At 45.3% G+C, this 16,606-nt stretch overlaps 2 protein-coding genes across 3 annotated transcripts in view; both read left to right on the forward strand.

Annotated features, from left to right (window-relative positions):
• reln (reelin) overlaps positions 1 to 8,391 on the forward strand; it is a gene marked incomplete at its 5' end in the record, with an annotated part of 86,479 nt that extends 78,088 nt beyond the window's left edge. The window contains 3 exons of the mRNA XM_056244599.1: positions 671 to 868; positions 2,713 to 2,811; positions 7,545 to 8,391. Of these exons, the coding sequence (XP_056100574.1) occupies positions 671 to 868; positions 2,713 to 2,811; positions 7,545 to 7,641 (394 nt within the window). The remainder of the gene's footprint in view (positions 1 to 670; positions 869 to 2,712; positions 2,812 to 7,544) is intronic.
• LOC130079361 (src substrate cortactin-like) overlaps positions 1 to 16,606 on the forward strand; it is a 97,633-nt gene that overhangs the window by 63,214 nt on the left and 17,813 nt on the right. Inside the window, exons 1-2 of one of the 2 annotated variants that reach the window (XM_056244601.1) lie at positions 12,528 to 12,678; positions 13,146 to 13,229. In XM_056244601.1, coding sequence (XP_056100576.1) covers positions 13,146 to 13,229 — 84 coding nt within the window. In that variant the 5' untranslated portion in view covers positions 12,528 to 12,678. Of the gene's footprint in view, positions 1 to 12,527; positions 12,679 to 13,145; positions 13,230 to 16,606 lie in introns of those variants that run through there. The other variant, XM_056244602.1, reaches the window with a different exon arrangement.

The following is a 16,606-nucleotide window of genomic DNA, read 5'->3' on the forward strand; positions in this document are numbered from 1 at the left end:
CTCCTGTAGAGTACAGTAGTGTTCAGTAGAGGGCGCTGCTCAAACAAACCTTTCAGCTGCTGCTGTTCTGGGTAACAGAAGAAGAGGATGCAGGAGAAACAAATTTAACACTTACTTTAACAACAAAAACATATAGTCATTTTTGCTTATGGTTTAACTGAAAAATCGGAGGTCAGAAGCAAGTACTTTGGTCAATAAAGTGAGATTAAATGCATAAAAATGTATGTTTTATTTAACATATTTAGTTATTTGAGGTTTGCATAGTGTTCTGATTCTGCATTTCACTGATTTTATTCATTTTGAGGAATATTGAATCTTTTTTGTGCAAGTGAGATGAGTAAATCCACGCTTACATTTAATCTAGAACTACAATAACCATCATGAACACAACGCCTCTGCACTTCGATTTGTCTCAACATTAGGACAGAAGAGCTGTCAGTCAATAAAGGGGAAAACAAAGTAACTTGCCTTACTTATTAGAAAAAGTAACTCAGATATTTTGTTGTATATTTTAAAAGTAATGCGTTACTTTACTAGTTACTTGAAAAAGTAATCTGATTACGTAAGTTACTTGTAATGAGTGACCCCCACCACTGTTCAAGACATCCATTTGTTTTCATGTGTTTTTAATACCGTCAGCCACCATCCTCTGCTCATCTCTCTCCTCCAGTAAGATCATGTTCGTGCTACAGATAGGCAGTGTGTCTCAGACAGACAGCTGTAACACTGCTCTGGATCAGGCCGATACCGTGGACCGGGCCGTGCTTCTCCAGTACAGCGTCAATAATGGAGTTAGCTGGCACGTCATTGCCCAACACCAGCCGAAAGACTTCATCAAAGCCCAGAGAGTGTCCTACAACATCCCACTGTGAGTCTGCAAACACGTATCACACACAGAATAATGTTACGAATAATGTTGAATCACTTTTCTTGTTTGTTGCTTCTGTACAGTAGAGCAGGTGCTAACAATGCCTCGACTGATCAAATGTATACCTTGAATGCAATATGTTCACACTTGTAGTTCGGTTCTCTTTGTTCTTTTGGTCTGGACCAAAAAAATAAATAAATTAGTTTTAGTCCTTATTTGCTAAGCATTTACACTGTCATTTTTAACGCCGGACATAAAAAATACCTTTTTTTTACATATATTGCGGCAGAACTTACCAAAGATCTAAAACAATGCTGTTTGTCGGCACTAAATGCGCTCGTTGAACTCGTTGTTTGGTTGTTTGGTTGGTTCAGATGGCAGCGATCACACTTGCTCAAATGAACCGCACTAACAGAGAAATCACACCAGAGTTCGATTTAATCAAATCGTATGAACACACCATAAGTTTCCCTGAACTCTTCCACTGGTTGTCCACATATACGCTGAGCGCATCAACACAATGGCCAATCAGAGACATATATGTCTCTGATTGGCCATTGTGTTGACGCGCTCAACATATATGTCTCTAATTGGCCATTGTGTTGATGCGCTCAACATATATGTCTCTGATTGGCCATTGTGTTGACGCGCTCAACATATATGTCTCTGATTGGCCATTGTGTTGACGCGCTCAACATATATGTCTCTAATTGGCCATTGTGTTGACGCGCTCAACATATATGTCTCTGATTGGCCATTGTGTTGACGCGCTCAACATATATGTCTCTGATTGGCCATTGTGTTGACGCGCTCAACATATATGTCTCTGATTGGCCATTGTGTTGACGCGCTCAACATATATGTCTCTGATTGGCCATTGTGTTGACGCGCTCAACATATATGTCTCTGATTGGCCATTGTGTTGACGCGCTCAACATATATGTCTCTGATTGGCCATTGTCAACACAATCACAATGTTTAAGAATCCATTCAAAAGCACTCAAAATGCTAGAGGGAAATGCTGGTATCATCACATTTTTTTCAATTTCAGTCCCGACTTGGTACCGAAGTTGGCACTTTTTGAGCATGAAGTTCTGCGGAATGAACTCCATGAGCACTGAGAAGCTCCTTGTAGTCTGGAGCTCACAGATGGAGGAGCCTCACAGGGAATGTGTGCTGCGGTTACGGTCTCAGAAGCCGCCCAGCTCTGAGCTCCTCCCAAAATTGTCTGGTCTCGGTTCTCAATGTGATTGCACTTTGGTGCCTTTCCGATCCAGCGATTTGCAGTTATTTGCAAACTTTAACATTCCAAAGTTTTACAGATGCATTAATGACTTCCAAAAGACTTCCAAAGTAACACAGACAATGTGCCGAATGCTTACTTGCATTATTCTGAATGTTTGAACTGTCATCCATTGTTGTGGCATAAACAATATGTGTGCTGTTCTCTGAATGGATATAAAGAGAATGGACTCATTGTGTTTCTGTTGTATACGTGCAAAGATCTGTCCTTTCTTAAGCCGAATATATACTTTCCTTGTCGTCTATGAACCAGACGGGTCCTTAATTGGGATGTCTCAAAGATTATACGTGTTGTGCTTCAGTGGTCCTCTTTCTCCCATCCCTCACACTCTACAAAAGTCTTAAACATGTCCACTTGTTCTTACACAGACCCTGAGCTTGATGGGAAATCAGTGATGCTGTTTTACAATATTTTGTGCACCTGTTTGGAACAACTAATTGCTGTCAAGAAACATCATTATACCTGCATGCTATGAGTAATTCTTGCCTATTGTTCTGTGATTGATGTGTGTGTGTGTGTGTGTGTGTGTGTGTGTGTGTAGGGAGGCTCGTGTGAGGGGTGTTCAGCTGCGATGGTGGCAGCCACACCATGAGGGCGCAGGTCATGATCAGTGGGCACTGGACCATGTGGAAGTCATTCTGTGAGTACTCAGACTAATAAACAAGACAATGAACCATCTTCCCTCAGACATCAGTATAATCTCTCAGCATAAGTACTTTACTGACACTTCTGAAACAGGTGTTTTCATTTGACCGTACATTCTCCCATCGGGCTAAAAATAATGAAGTTTGTTCATTAATAGTACCATAGTTTCTACATGGTTCTGCATTGGCCAGTAGACGTTAAACACTGGCTGAACTCATCCTACACACACACACACACACACTCCTGTTTCTACACATATCTCTGCCCCGTCCCTCTCACTCAAGTTCTTGTCCTCACACTGCGCTCTCTTTCTCTCTCATCACTGTCACCCCTCACATGTTCACATGTTCACTCCACCGTCCTCTGCTGCTCTGCAATAACCTTTCCCTTTCCTCACCTCCACCTTTCCCTTTCCTCACCTCCACCTTTCCCTTTCCTCACCTGCACCTTTCCCTTTCCTCACCTGCACCTTTCCCTTTCCTCACCTCCACCTTTGCCGTTCCTCACCTCCACCTTTCCCGTTCCTCACCTCCACCTTTCCCGTTCCTCACCTCCACCTTTCCCGTTCCTCTCCTCCCTCCACTTTTCCCATTCCTCACCTCCACCTTTCCCGTTCCTCACCTCCACCTTTCCCGTTCCTCACCTCCCTCTACCTTTCCCGTTCCTTACCTCCCTCCACCTTTCCCGTTCCTCTCCTCCCTCCACCTTTCCCTTTCCTCACCTCCCTCCACTTTTCCCATTCCTCACCTCCACCTTTCCCGTTCCTCACCTCCCTCCACCTTTCCCTTTCCTCACCTCCCTCCACTTTTCCCATTCCTCACCTCCACCTTTCCCGTTCCTCTCCTCTCTCCACCTTTCCCTTTCCTCACCTCCCTCCACTTTTCCCATTCCTCACCTCCACCTTTCCCGTTCCTTACCTCCCTCCACCTTTCCTGTTCCTCTCCTCCCTCCACTTTTCCCGTTCCTCACCTCCCTCCACCTTTCCCGTTCCTCTCCTCCCTCCACCTTTCCTCACCTCCCTCCACTTTTCCCATTCCTCACCTCCACCTTTCCCGTTCCTTACCTCCCTCCACCTTTCCCTTTCCTCACCTCCACCTTTCCCTTTCCTCACCTCCACCTTTCCCTTTCCTCACCTCCACCTTTCCCGTTCCTCACCTCCACCTTTCCCGTTCCTGTCCTGCTGATGCAGGTCAGGGTTCTTCCACCCCCAGATCTTTGTGCAAGCCAGCAGCAGCCCTGTCCTGCATCTTATAACCTTTCCTCTCTTCTGTATTTTGCTCCCTATGGCATGGCTGTAGTGTCAGGTAAGTGCTTTGCTGTTCCCAGAATGCACCACTGTTCCCTGCTTTTGGTCGTCCCTCGCCTCATGAGCCTGTCTTGTGCATCACTATAGACCTCATCATCCCATACATGAAGGAAACAGCACGTTAAAAAGTTACCTAAAGTTCATTATCATTTAGGTGACTGTATTAAAATTGCACACACACAGTAGGTTCATTGGCTTTTACCAATATATTGTCTTCTTGAAGACTATCCCACAGCTGTTACACTTGATTTCAATGCTCCACTTTAGACATTCTACTAACTATAAGTAACTTTCCAACTACATGTCAAACTTTCATTAGAGTATTAGTAGACTGTTAGATTCGAGTTAGTAGAATAAGTTGATTAGTAGTCGCAAAGTTCCTTCTAGTCAGTAGAATGCCTGTTAAGGAGCATCAAAATAAAGTGTCAGTAGATATTAATCAGACAGTCTACTAATACTCTAATGACTGCTAGTTGACATGGAGATGCACAGTTACTCATAGTAAGTCAAATGTCTAATTTGGACTATTGGAAATAAGTGTAACCCCCACAGCACTGGAACTAATCTGAAGGTGGAAGTTGTAACAATGTAAGGTACTGTCCAAAAGTCAAACATTTACTGTACTTTAAGACTGTTATATTTATAATTGTCATTTATACCTTTAGTGTACCAGTAGGGAATATCAGTTTTAGATTTCCATCAGATTTCCATTGGATTTCCATTAATAACCCAAACTGTGTGTGTGTGTGTACTGTGTGTGTTGTTTCCATTGTTGTCGTTCCCAGTATCCTACCCTAATCTAAGGACTCTTTCCCCTACACAGCTGGAGGTTAATGTCACCCAAAATAGATCTAACATTTCATTTAGTTTTTGGTTTTAGACAATAATTAATCAAATACTAGCATTACGGACAGGTGTTTGTATAGAAACAGGTCATCCAGGTCACTGGAGATTCTGACAGTTTGCAACAATATACTGTACAGCTGGAGTGTCAGAAATAAATATATACTTGAGCTCCTTACACACGTCAAACACAAAGCAATATAGTGAGGCAATACAGTGTAATGAAAGACTCAACATACACTCACTGGTCACTTTATTAGGAACATTTTCTGAAACTGTGTAGGACACACTTTCCCCCCAGAATAGCCTGGGTTCCTAGGATAGGACATTGATTCAGCATGATCTTGGGAACAATCCTGATAGATTCTGGTCCATGTTGACAGGACAGCCTGGACATGCATGTAGTTGCTGCAGATTTGTCAGCTACATGTTTATGATACACCTCTGCTGATCTAGAACATGATCTGTTGGATTGAGATTTGGGGAGTGTGTGAGACACCGAAGGACGCTGTAATTCCAAGATTAAGGCCATGAGCTCACAGGAACCATGATTGGCTGATTAGATTTGAATAAGTATGCAGATGTACAGGCGTCCCTAGAAAATTTCAAAAGAGTGTAATATGGACAAAGGTATTGGGACACCTATCCATTACACCAACAGGAACTGCAATGACAGCTCAATCTAAATACATAGACATTAATGTGGAGTTGGTCCCCACTTAGCAGCGTCCTCTCTTCTGGGAAGGCTTCATACTGAACGAGAAGGCCTGGTTCGCAATCTCCATTCCAGTTCATCCCAAGGTGTTGGATGGGGTTGAGGTCAGGACTCTGTGCGAGCCAGTCAAGTTCTTCCACACCTAACTCATCAAACCATTTCTTGCCCCAGGTCCACAGTCATGTTGAAATAGAAAGAAAGCCTTTCGCCAAACAGTTCCCACAAAGTTGAAAGCATTTTCCAGAATGTCATGGTATTCTGAAGCATTAAGATTTACTTTCACTGGAAGTCACCTAGCCCAACCCCTGAAAAACAGCCCCGTACCAGTATCCCTCCTCCAGCACACTTTACACCAATCCCAGACTCGCCCATCGGGCTGCCAATCAGAGAAGCGTGAGTCTTCAATCCACAGAACACAGATCCACAGAAGTTTCTGCTTTATGCCACGCCACCCGACGTTGTACTCGGTGAAATGAGGCTTGCATGCTGCTACTCAGCCATAAAAACCCACTCCACAAAGCTCCCGCCGCACAGTATTTGTGCTGATAATAATGCCGGTGGACGTTTGGAACTCTTCATCTATAATCAGCTGCAAATGTTGCTGACTTTATGTGGTCTTCCACCTCATGGCTGTGTAGTGTTTGCTCCTAAACGCGTCCACTTTCCAATTATACCACTTACAGTTGACGTGGAATATCTAGCAGAGATGAGATTTCACAAACTGACTTATTGCAAAGGTGGCATCCTACCACAGTACCACGCTTAAATTCACTTAGCTCTTCAGAATGACAAATGTTTGTAAATTCATGGCTTGGTGCTTGATTTTATACACCTGTGGCAATGATTGAAACACCTGAATTCAAGAATTGAGATGTGTCTCCCAATACTTTTGTCCATGGGTGGACAGATGACTTGAGAATGAAGCAATCCATTTCCGAACCTTAATTCACACAGTGATCACAATTCAGGGAGTCAGTTCCCAAACTTCATGAGTCCCATTGTGGTGTGATACTGTATGAGGTTAATCTCCATCTCCGTCATTCTACAACTTGAAGCCACATTGACAGAATGGAAAAGACTTGCATTGCATATGAAACCTGCGGTTTAAAATTGTTTTCACTATAATAATGAAGTTGTTTGAATTTTTAAAGGGTATAATTATATCATGGTGACAAAAGCCTTTCAACAAGTATGAATAAATGTCCAATGGTATATGTGGGTACAGTTAAATCAAACACTATATTTGTTTGCATGCTTAGTAACCCGCCCCAGGTCATCGTATTTGTCCATAAGCCATTGCTAACTTGGTGTGTCATGGCTGTATCTCCGCTAAAGACTCACAGATTAGCACAGATCCCTTTCACCGGTCCTTCACCTTCATCACAGCTCCATCTCCCACCCTCCTGTCCCTTCATGCTTTGCAGACGCCCATTCCTGTCCTGGCTGCGTTCCTGGCTCATTGGTCCCAACCTGACGGACAGAAGAGGCAATGACAGGCTAAGCAATAGCAACTCTCAGAATCTTTTCCACATTTTATTTTTATTATTATTTCTTGTCTGTCTGTCTGTCTCTCCTACTCACAACCTCTCACTGTTGTTACGTTTGGTCTATTTATTCTTTTTCCATCTGTCAGTCTTTCCTCAAGCTCCAACCTCAAGCACTGCTCTAGATGTCTTCAGTCAAAGTCTCTGTCGATTGCTAAACAATTGAGATCCTCTAAAGGACCGACGGCAGTGTTTGAGGTTTCGAGTGAACAATCGATTTGATTCTGTAGTACTATGTGAATAGTTGTTACGCCTCAGAGGACAGATTGCACAGGGGAACTCGCCGTTAACCCAACCTGCCTCTGTTTTCCTCTTCACAGCACTCGCAAACAAAACTACATGATGAACTACTCCAGACAGACTGGCCTACACCACTACTACAATAGGAAGAGGCGAGCCTTGCGGCAACGAACCTAACCGCTCACACGTTATTCTGTTGGCTACTATCCGCTTTCCCTGATGAGAAAACACCATGTCAGGTCACTTCTGTCAGCATATGGCCATTCTCTCTCATCTGAACGATACATCGGACCATCTAGTCCCATTTCTAGCCAATCAATGCCTTCCCAGAGCAGTGTGATGGGAAAGACAAGCACCTAAACGTGGCGATTTTTTGTATACTATCTATGAACTATTGGGTTTCCTAATTCTGTTTGTTATTATGATCTTGTTTGAATTCTCCCGATGTGAACTTCTACAAAGCTCTCCTGCTCTCACCTCACTCTCTACCACACTGTGAAGTTATTCTGATGGTTATGATGATCATTACTTGTGCTGATACAGTACGAGCACCGAGGAAAACTGAAGAAGACTCGCACTGAAGCAGTTTCTTGGATGAAGATAATGTGTTTTGCTGTTGTGTGTCTGTGGGTTTGTTTTGTGATGCGTTGATTGTGGTGTTCCAATCATTTGTTAGTTTTATACTAACTCGTATCTTTTGGGCTTTGATCATTTTTCCTTTATTGGGAGAAGTCGGCCTTGGAGAGGGGAAAAAAAGAAAATCAAGCAGAGAATGAAAAGAAAGAATACATTTAAAAAGAGAGACTAACAATGTTTTGTTGTTGTTGATAAATCACTTTTTTTATATATATCTTGGTTCCTTAAAAATATTTATGGTAAATGGTTCTCCACCTAACCTATTTAAAATACACTGTGTGTGAAATCTGTGTTTTTTTGTTTTTTTATTATTATTATTTTTTTTAAATTAGGTTTAAGTTATTAGGTCAGGTTCTTAGTTGCGATCAACACCCTTCCCTTCTCATTCAATGTCATCCAGTTGTGCTGTTAGACATTTCCTCATTTCCCTTCTTTTTTTTGATTACCTGTCAGTGTTGTTTATGATGTTACCTTCTCCCCTTCTTGGTGTAGCTCTCAATATAGCAAGTTCTTGTGTTTATATATATATATATATATATATATATTGTGTATATATATATATATGCAGGGATCCATCAGCCTTATAAAAGGAAATAAAGAACTGTCAAAACCTCCAATAGAAGAGTGTTTATTTACTAAGGAGTTAAATTAATGGTGACCTATTGCAAACACAAGTTTCAGTAATAATCACTGTTATGTGTTAAATAGGCTAAAGAAACAGAATAGATGACAAGTTGATTGGACAATGCAATGTTATAGGAGCAAAAAGAGCACAAGTCCTCTCCGTGTGTCAACAATGCACGTGTTCAGATGCTACATATAATTAGCAAAGGTTTTGGTTTGTGAAGGATTTACTATTTCTTTTGCTTGCATCATTTGCCTGTTTCTGTATTTGGTCTATAAACTCTTCGCTTGTCAGTCTCAAAGGGCTAAACTTATTGCACTTCAGTTATAAACAAGGCAAGAAAAACCTCTTGAGATGAAACAAAGGAACAACCATCCTCCTCTAGTTTGATCAAAGTAATAAAACTAAACCTTGGTGCTCAAATTATTTTATACTACAATTATTTGTATCCAGTAGGGGAAAATGAAATCAAGTGAAAAATAAAGCTGCAAGCAGCAATTAAAGGATAATTCCGGTATTTAACACTTTGAGTCTATTTTCTAGTTTGTTTTGGATGAACTAGAGTGGTGGACTTAGAAATTTTGACGATGGGTCCTGTCTCGACTTTTTTAATATTTTAGAATCGCCTCTGAGCGCTTCAGAGTGGATGTCTATGGGCATGCTCAAACACGTCCTTAAAACAACCCTTAACGTTCGTTTTCAAAACTGTGCAACTCACCGAGTGGTTAGTGGTGTTCGTTGATGTTCCAAAACAAGTAGCGTAGCGAAATACAGTTTCTGTCGTGTTTTATTAGCCATTTTTTTAAATCGCATTGATGTCTGCTGGAGGACTCAGTGCTCGTTGATATTACTGCGCTACCGGAAACGGAAAGGGGTCTGTTTACATTTGGTTGTAGTCTTTTCGCTCGGTTCTCCGTCTCTCAGAAGGCTAGCGTGAGCTGAGCAACTGCGGCAAAGTGGTTGTCGCCATCAAGTGGTCGGGGGTGTGCTAACGCTTCAGACTCAAATATCGAGCGGAAGTTTATACGCGGTTGTGAGGTATCTGAAAAAATAGTTCCAATATAGCAAATAACACGGATTGAAAGCATACATTGCGCCGATATATTTGTTTTTAATCATCAACGAACACCACTAACCACTCGGTGAGTTGCACAGTTTTGAAAACGAACGTTAAGGGTTGTTTTAAGGACATGTTTGAGCATGCCCATAGACATCCACTCTGAAGCGCTCAGAGGCGATTCTAAAATATTAAAAAAGTCGAGACAGGACCCATCGTCAAAATTTCTAAGTCCACCACTCTAGTTCATCCAAAACAAACTAGAAAATAGACTCAAAGTGTTAAATACCGGAATTATCCTTTAAGAGGCCAAGCACAAAGAAGGCATGATAAGTCATGCCAGAAAAAAAAGGTTGCGCTTTAGCCAGTCGGATGTGTTGTGGTCAGAGTAAGGTGACAGTAACACAGGCAAAGTTTGGTGTCAAAATGCCAAAGCATTGCAGAGATGCAGCCTCAGGGTCGTTTTGGCATTAGCAATCAAATTTGTAGGTTCGGTATATGAAAACAGTTTTGTCTATCGACACGAAATCCATAAATTGTATCCAGCAAAATTCATTCGATATTAGAGAGTTGGGTATCGCTCGGCTTGCTGCACCAAATCTAAAAAGACCAGGTTTGTGATTTCTGGCCAAATCGTTCAGAAGTTATAAGCAAAAATGTAAATGTTTCATATCTCCTGACCACTAGATGGCACTGCGCCGAAACTGTGCAGGTTTCCTCAGGCCATGGGGGTCATAACACACACCAAGTTTGGTCAGAAAACGCGAAACAGTTGCAGAGATTTAGCCTCACATTCATTTTGGCGTGCCCTTCATCAAATTCGTTTGCGCTGTATTTGAGAACGGTTTGATGTTCGTGCAATCCAATCATCTTGAGCCAAGGAATCAGAGGAAAAATAATTTTGTTTCTAGCCTTTACGGTTCAAAGGTTATTAAAATAAACACAAGTGCAACTTTGGACAGTTGGTGGCGCTACAGCGATTGAGTTAGAGACTCTTAATTTGCAATAGTGACATTTCAGACTGTCCTCTATCTGTGTGCCAAATTCCATAACTTTCCCACAAGCGGTTCTATCAGCTGCCTGAAATCAGACTGGCTAAAGCGCAACCTTTTTTTTCTGGCATGACTTATCATGCCTTCTTTGTGCTTGGCCTCTTAATTGCTGCTTGCAGCTTTATTTTTCACTTGATTTCATTTTCCCCTACTGGATACAAATAATTGTAGTATAAAATAATTTGAGCACCAAGGTTTAGTTTTATTACTTTGATCAAACTAGAGGAGGATGGTTGTTCCTTTGTTTCATCTCAAGAGGTTTTTCTTGCCTTGTTTATAACTGAAGTGCAATAAGTTTAGCCCTTTGAGACTGACAAGCGAAGAGTTTATAGACCAAATACAGAAACAGGCAAATGATGCAAGCAAAAGAAATAGTAAATCCTTCACAAACCAAAACCTTTCAAGAGCGGAGGGAGAAGAAGCGGAATAATAATATTAAGAGAATACTAATGAATATAAAAGAGGTGCCTACACACCTTCAGTGATTGGCCCCTAATGAGTAAAAATGGTGTTAGCTAGCAATGTGCTAAACATGCTATAAAAGGTACATATAAAAGCAACATGCTGAATCATGCCAGTGTAATGTGTTGAGGCCCTGCACACGTGTGTTGTTGCTGAGCTAGTTAAGGCTACTGATGTTAAGGCACATTTAGCACTTAGAGCACATTTGTGTAGCTGTTATGAGGATGATGATGGTTTGTACGCACACACTGGTTTTGTAACTACACTTTCATGTCTTACATTATAACAAGGCTTTGAAAGTATGGTTTGCAATTTTCAAGCAGCAGAATAAATGCGAATAGGATTCTGTTGTAAATCACATCGTAAGCCGTCTTGCAACACACAACCTTCTGACAGCTTCGACGTATAATATGAAGAGATCTTCGTCTGTGTTGTGACAAGATTCATTTCGGTCTTGATTTGAGGAATTTTTTAACCGGCAATATGAAAGCTAAAAAAATAAATAAAAATGTTTGATTGGTTGATGAAGTGCTCTAATCTCTTTTCCTTCGCACTGTGGGTAAAGCTGGCCAACCAATGGGATTTGTGCTTTTGGTCACATGGCCAGCGCTGCTGCAGTCACATAAAGCGTAATTTAAATTTGAAAATAGACTTTTTATTTTAATGCCAACTTGTCATACCTAAGAGAGTCAAAAAAGCTATCTGGTTAGCTAATTTAGTTTAATATAAATTCAAACTCTAATACATTTTCATTTAATTGCAATTAACATACAATTAAAGTGTCAGAAAATAATTCAGTTCGCACTGAAGTATATTCTTTAAAACTATATTATTTACATAACAAATACTTTTTTTTAAAAGTGAGCTAAAGTGTTCTTCGCACACAAGAGACCCGTTGAAAATAGACTTCTCTGTCACAAATGGCTCGAACATATTAGTTCGGATCGACTCATGGAATCGACTCTTTGGATTCCTGTACCTGGAATGCGCCAGTGGAGCTGTTCATTCCGTTCAGTATCAGTTCGGTCGTACTATTATATGAGGAGGGGGAATTGTGTGAGTAACGCCGCTTTTCTTCGCGTTACGTTTATCTCAGCCCGATCTTGAGTCAGATAATGGTTTTCTGATATCATATGAAATAATAAAAAATAAAATAACGTGTACTAAAGATGTTGCTGATGGCAGTAAACGCAGAAAGCCTCAGTGGTTGTGAAAGCTCCGGAGTCCCTCGCTCCCGGCGCAGGTGGTGCGGTCCTTCTGGAGCAGGAAGTGGGAAGTGGAGGACTCAAGGTGGCCAGGAAAACTGACGACTTTTCTCTTTATAACTATTATCAAGACGTATTTACCTAATACTTGCATTAAGAAGACCATCGAAGTGCAGCGTAAGTTTAAAGGTGTGATTATTCATGTTTTAAATCAAAGGCGAGACGCGCAAACCCTTCGGGCATCAGAACACGAGCGCTGATTTCTCAGCAGTTCACATTTATTTTCGCTTTATTTGATGTTTTCATTGATGTGTGGATGTTAAACCTTCGTATATGTGTCGCGTGGTCACATATTGCTTAGAAATATCAGTTCTGTAGTAATGATAGGTGTAGGGATGATGACTAACTAGATCCAACGCCATCTAGGAGCCTAACGTTAGATAGGCGTCATCCTGTGCGAGTTCACAGTTGAGTGACACCCTTAATAGTGAGCGAATCTGATGCGTTTCAGTCACCAGATGCCTCACATTTGTTTTAGTGGAGTATAATGTGTTTTTGTGGAGTGTAAATGTGTTTTTGTGTGCTCATCTCAGATGTGGAAGGCATCCGCAGGAGTATAATGTGTGTGTGTGTGTGTGTGTCAGATGTGGAAGGCATCCGCAGGTCAGTCTGTCGCTGTGGCAGTGGATGAGGGAGGAGACGACTGGGAAACGGACCCCGACTTTGAGGTTAGACACACAACACCTTCACTCAGGGGATCTCAGACCGGGACCGACAGGGGTTCTCGGGGGACCGACAGGGGTTCTCTCGGACCGACAGTGGTTCTCTGGGACCGACAGGGGTTCTCTCGGACCGACAGTGGTTCTCTGGGACCGACAGGGGTTCTCAGGGGCCGACAGGGGTTTTCGGGGGACCGACAGGGGTTCTCTCGGACCGTCAGGGGTTCTCAGGGGCTGACAGGGGTTCTCTGGGACCGACAGGGGTTCTCGGGGGACCGGCAGGGCTTCTCGGGGACAGACAGGGGTTCTCTGGGGCCGACAGGGGTTCTCAGGGGCCGACAGGGGTTTTCGGGGGACCGACAGGGGTTCTCTCGGACCGACAGTGGTTCTCTGGGACCGACAGGCCTTCTCAGTTGACCGACGGGGGTTCTCAGGGGACCGACAGGGGTTCTCAGGGACCGACAGGGGTTCTCAGGGGCTGACAGGGGTTCTCAGGGGACCGACGGGGGTTCTCAGGGGATCGACGGGGGTTCTAAGGGGACCGACGGGGGTTCTCAGGGGACCAACGGGGGTTCTCAGGGGACCAACGGGGGTTCTCAGGGGATCGACGGGGGTTCTCAGGGGACTGACGGGGGTTCTCAGGGGACTGACGGGGGTTCTCAGGGGATCGACGGGGGTTCTCAGGGGACTGACGGGGGTTCTCAGGGGACTGACGGGGGTTCTCAGGGGACTGACGGGTTCTCAGGGACCGACGGTGGTTCTCAGGGACTGACGGTGGTTCTCAGGGGTTCTCAGGGACCGACGGGGGTTCTCAGGGACCGACGGGTTCTCGGGGGACCGACGGGGGTTCTCAGGGGACTGACAGGGGTTCTCAGGGACCGACGGTGGTTCTCAGGGGATCGACGGGGGTTCTCAGGGGACCGACGGGGGTTCTCAGGGGACTGACAGGGGTTCTCAGGGACCGACGGTGGTTCTCAGGGGTTCTCTGGGACCGACGGGGGTTCTCAGGTACCGACGGGTTCTCGGGGGACCGACGGGGGTTCTCGGGGGACCGACGGGGGTTCTCAGGGGATCGACGGGGGTTCTCAGGGGACCGACGGGGGTTCTCAGGGGATCGACGGGGGTTCTCAGGGGACTGACGGGGGTTCTCAGGGGACTGACGGGGGTTCTCAGGGGATCGACGGGGGTTCTCAGGGGACTGACGGGGGTTCTCAGGGGACTGACGGGTTCTCAGGGACCGACGGTGGTTCTCAGGGACCGACGGTGGTTCTCAGGGGTTCTCAGGGACCGACGGGTTCTCGGGGGACCGACGGGTGTTCTCAGGGGACTGACAGGGGTTCTCAGGGACCGACGGTGGTTCTCAGGGGACCGACGGGGGTTCTCAGGGGACCGACGGGGGTTCTCAGGGGACTGACGGGGGTTCTCAGGGACCGACGGTGGTTCTCAGGGGTTCTATGGGACCGACGGGGGTTCTCAGGGACCGACGGTGGTTCTCAGGGGATCGACGGGGGTTCTCAGGGGACCGACGGGGGTTCTCAGGGGACTGACAGGGGTTCTCTCGGACCGACAGGGGTTCTCTCGGACCGACAGTGGTTCTCTGGGACCGACAGGGGTTCTCAGGGGCCGACAGGGGTTTTCGGGGGACCGACAGGGGTTCTCTCGGACCGTCAGGGGTTCTCAGGGGCTGACAGGGGTTCTCTGGGACCGACAGGGGTTCTCGGGGGACCGGCAGGGCTTCTCGGGGACAGACAGGGGTTCTCTGGGGCCGACAGGGGTTCTCAGGGGCCGACAGGGGTTTTCGGGGGACCGACAGGGGTTCTCTCGGACCGACAGTGGTTCTCTGGGACCGACAGGCCTTCTCAGTTGACCGACGGGGGTTCTCAGGGGACCGACAGGGGTTCTCAGGGGCTGACAGGGGTTCTCAGGGGACCGACGGGGGTTCTCAGGGGATCGACAGGGGTTCTAAGGGGACCGACGGGGGACCGACGGGGGTTCTCAGGGGACCAACGGGGGTTCTCAGGGGATCGACGGGGGTTCTCAGGGGACTGACGGGGGTTCTCAGGGGATCGACGGGGGTTCTCAGGGGACTGACGGGGGTTCTCAGGGGACTGACGGGTTCTCAGGGACCGACGGTGGTTCTCAGGGACCGACGGTGGTTCTCAGGGACCGACGGTGGTTCTCAGGGACCGACAGGGGTTCTCAGGGACCGACGGGGGTTCTCAGGGGAACGACAGGGGTTCTCAGACCGGGCCCTCAGGGGACCGACGGGGGTTCTCAGGGGAACGACAGGGGTTCTCAGACCGGGCCCTCAGGGGACCGACGGGGGTTCTCAGGGGACAGACAGGGGATCGACAGGGGTTCTCAGGGGATCGACAGGGGTTCTCAGGGGACCGACAGGGGTTCTCAGGGGACCGACAGGGGTTCTCAGGGGACCGACAGGGGTTCTCAGGCGATCGACAGGGGTTCTCAGGGGATCGACAGGGGTTTTCGGGGGACCGACAGGGGTTCTCAGGGGACCGACAGGGGTTCTCAGGGACCGACAGGGGTTCTCAGGGGACCGACAGGGGTTCTCAGGGACCGACAGGCGTTCTCAGGGGACCGACAGGGGTTCTCAGGGACCGACAGGCGTTCTCAGGGGACCGACAGGGGTTTTCGGGGGACCGACAGGCGTTCTCAGGGGACCGACAGGGGTTCTCAGGGACCGACGGGGGTTCTCAGGGGACCGACAGGGGTTCTCAGGGACCGACGGGGGTTCTCAGGGGACCGACTGGGGTTCTCAGGTGACCGACAGGGCCAGGGATGCGTCCAGAGAAAACGGCAAAAAATAGATCAATAAAACAATGAGATTAATTATATAAATAAAGGAATAAAAAATTTGATTTTTTTTAAGTTGGTTATTACATTTTTTATAGATTAAAATAAATACAAATGTACTCAAATAAATAAAAAGTAGATTAAAGTTAAATAAACAGATAAGTAAATAACACTACTGTAGTGAGTAGAGAAATTCATATTAATGCACCTTAATAGAAACTTACATTTTAACTTTTTTTTTTTTTACAGAGTATAAATTGGGTGTTTGTAAATGATAGATGCTTTTAAATTTTCCCTCGCATGAGGATGATCATAAACGGTTGAAAACCCCTGCATTAACTTCCTGTCAAAGGCCCGTGTTGTTACCACTGTGAAGGCCCGTTCACACCAAGATCGATAACTATACCGATAATATATCAGCGTTCACAGCAGCGCTCGATATCCTTCTGCTTATCGTCTCCTTAATCGCTGAGCTCGTTACAGCAGGATGGATTCTGATTGGCTGTTGGTGAGTTAGAGCTACATCTTTATCTTTGCTGTGAACAAGCCTAAACACTGGAATATAGATAATA

This window comes from Rhinichthys klamathensis, unplaced genomic scaffold (genome assembly GCF_029890125.1).
Source record: "Rhinichthys klamathensis goyatoka isolate OS25496 unplaced genomic scaffold, OSU_Roscu_1.1 h1tg001016l_1, whole genome shotgun sequence".
NCBI classification, from domain to species: domain Eukaryota; kingdom Metazoa; phylum Chordata; class Actinopteri; order Cypriniformes; family Leuciscidae; genus Rhinichthys; species Rhinichthys klamathensis.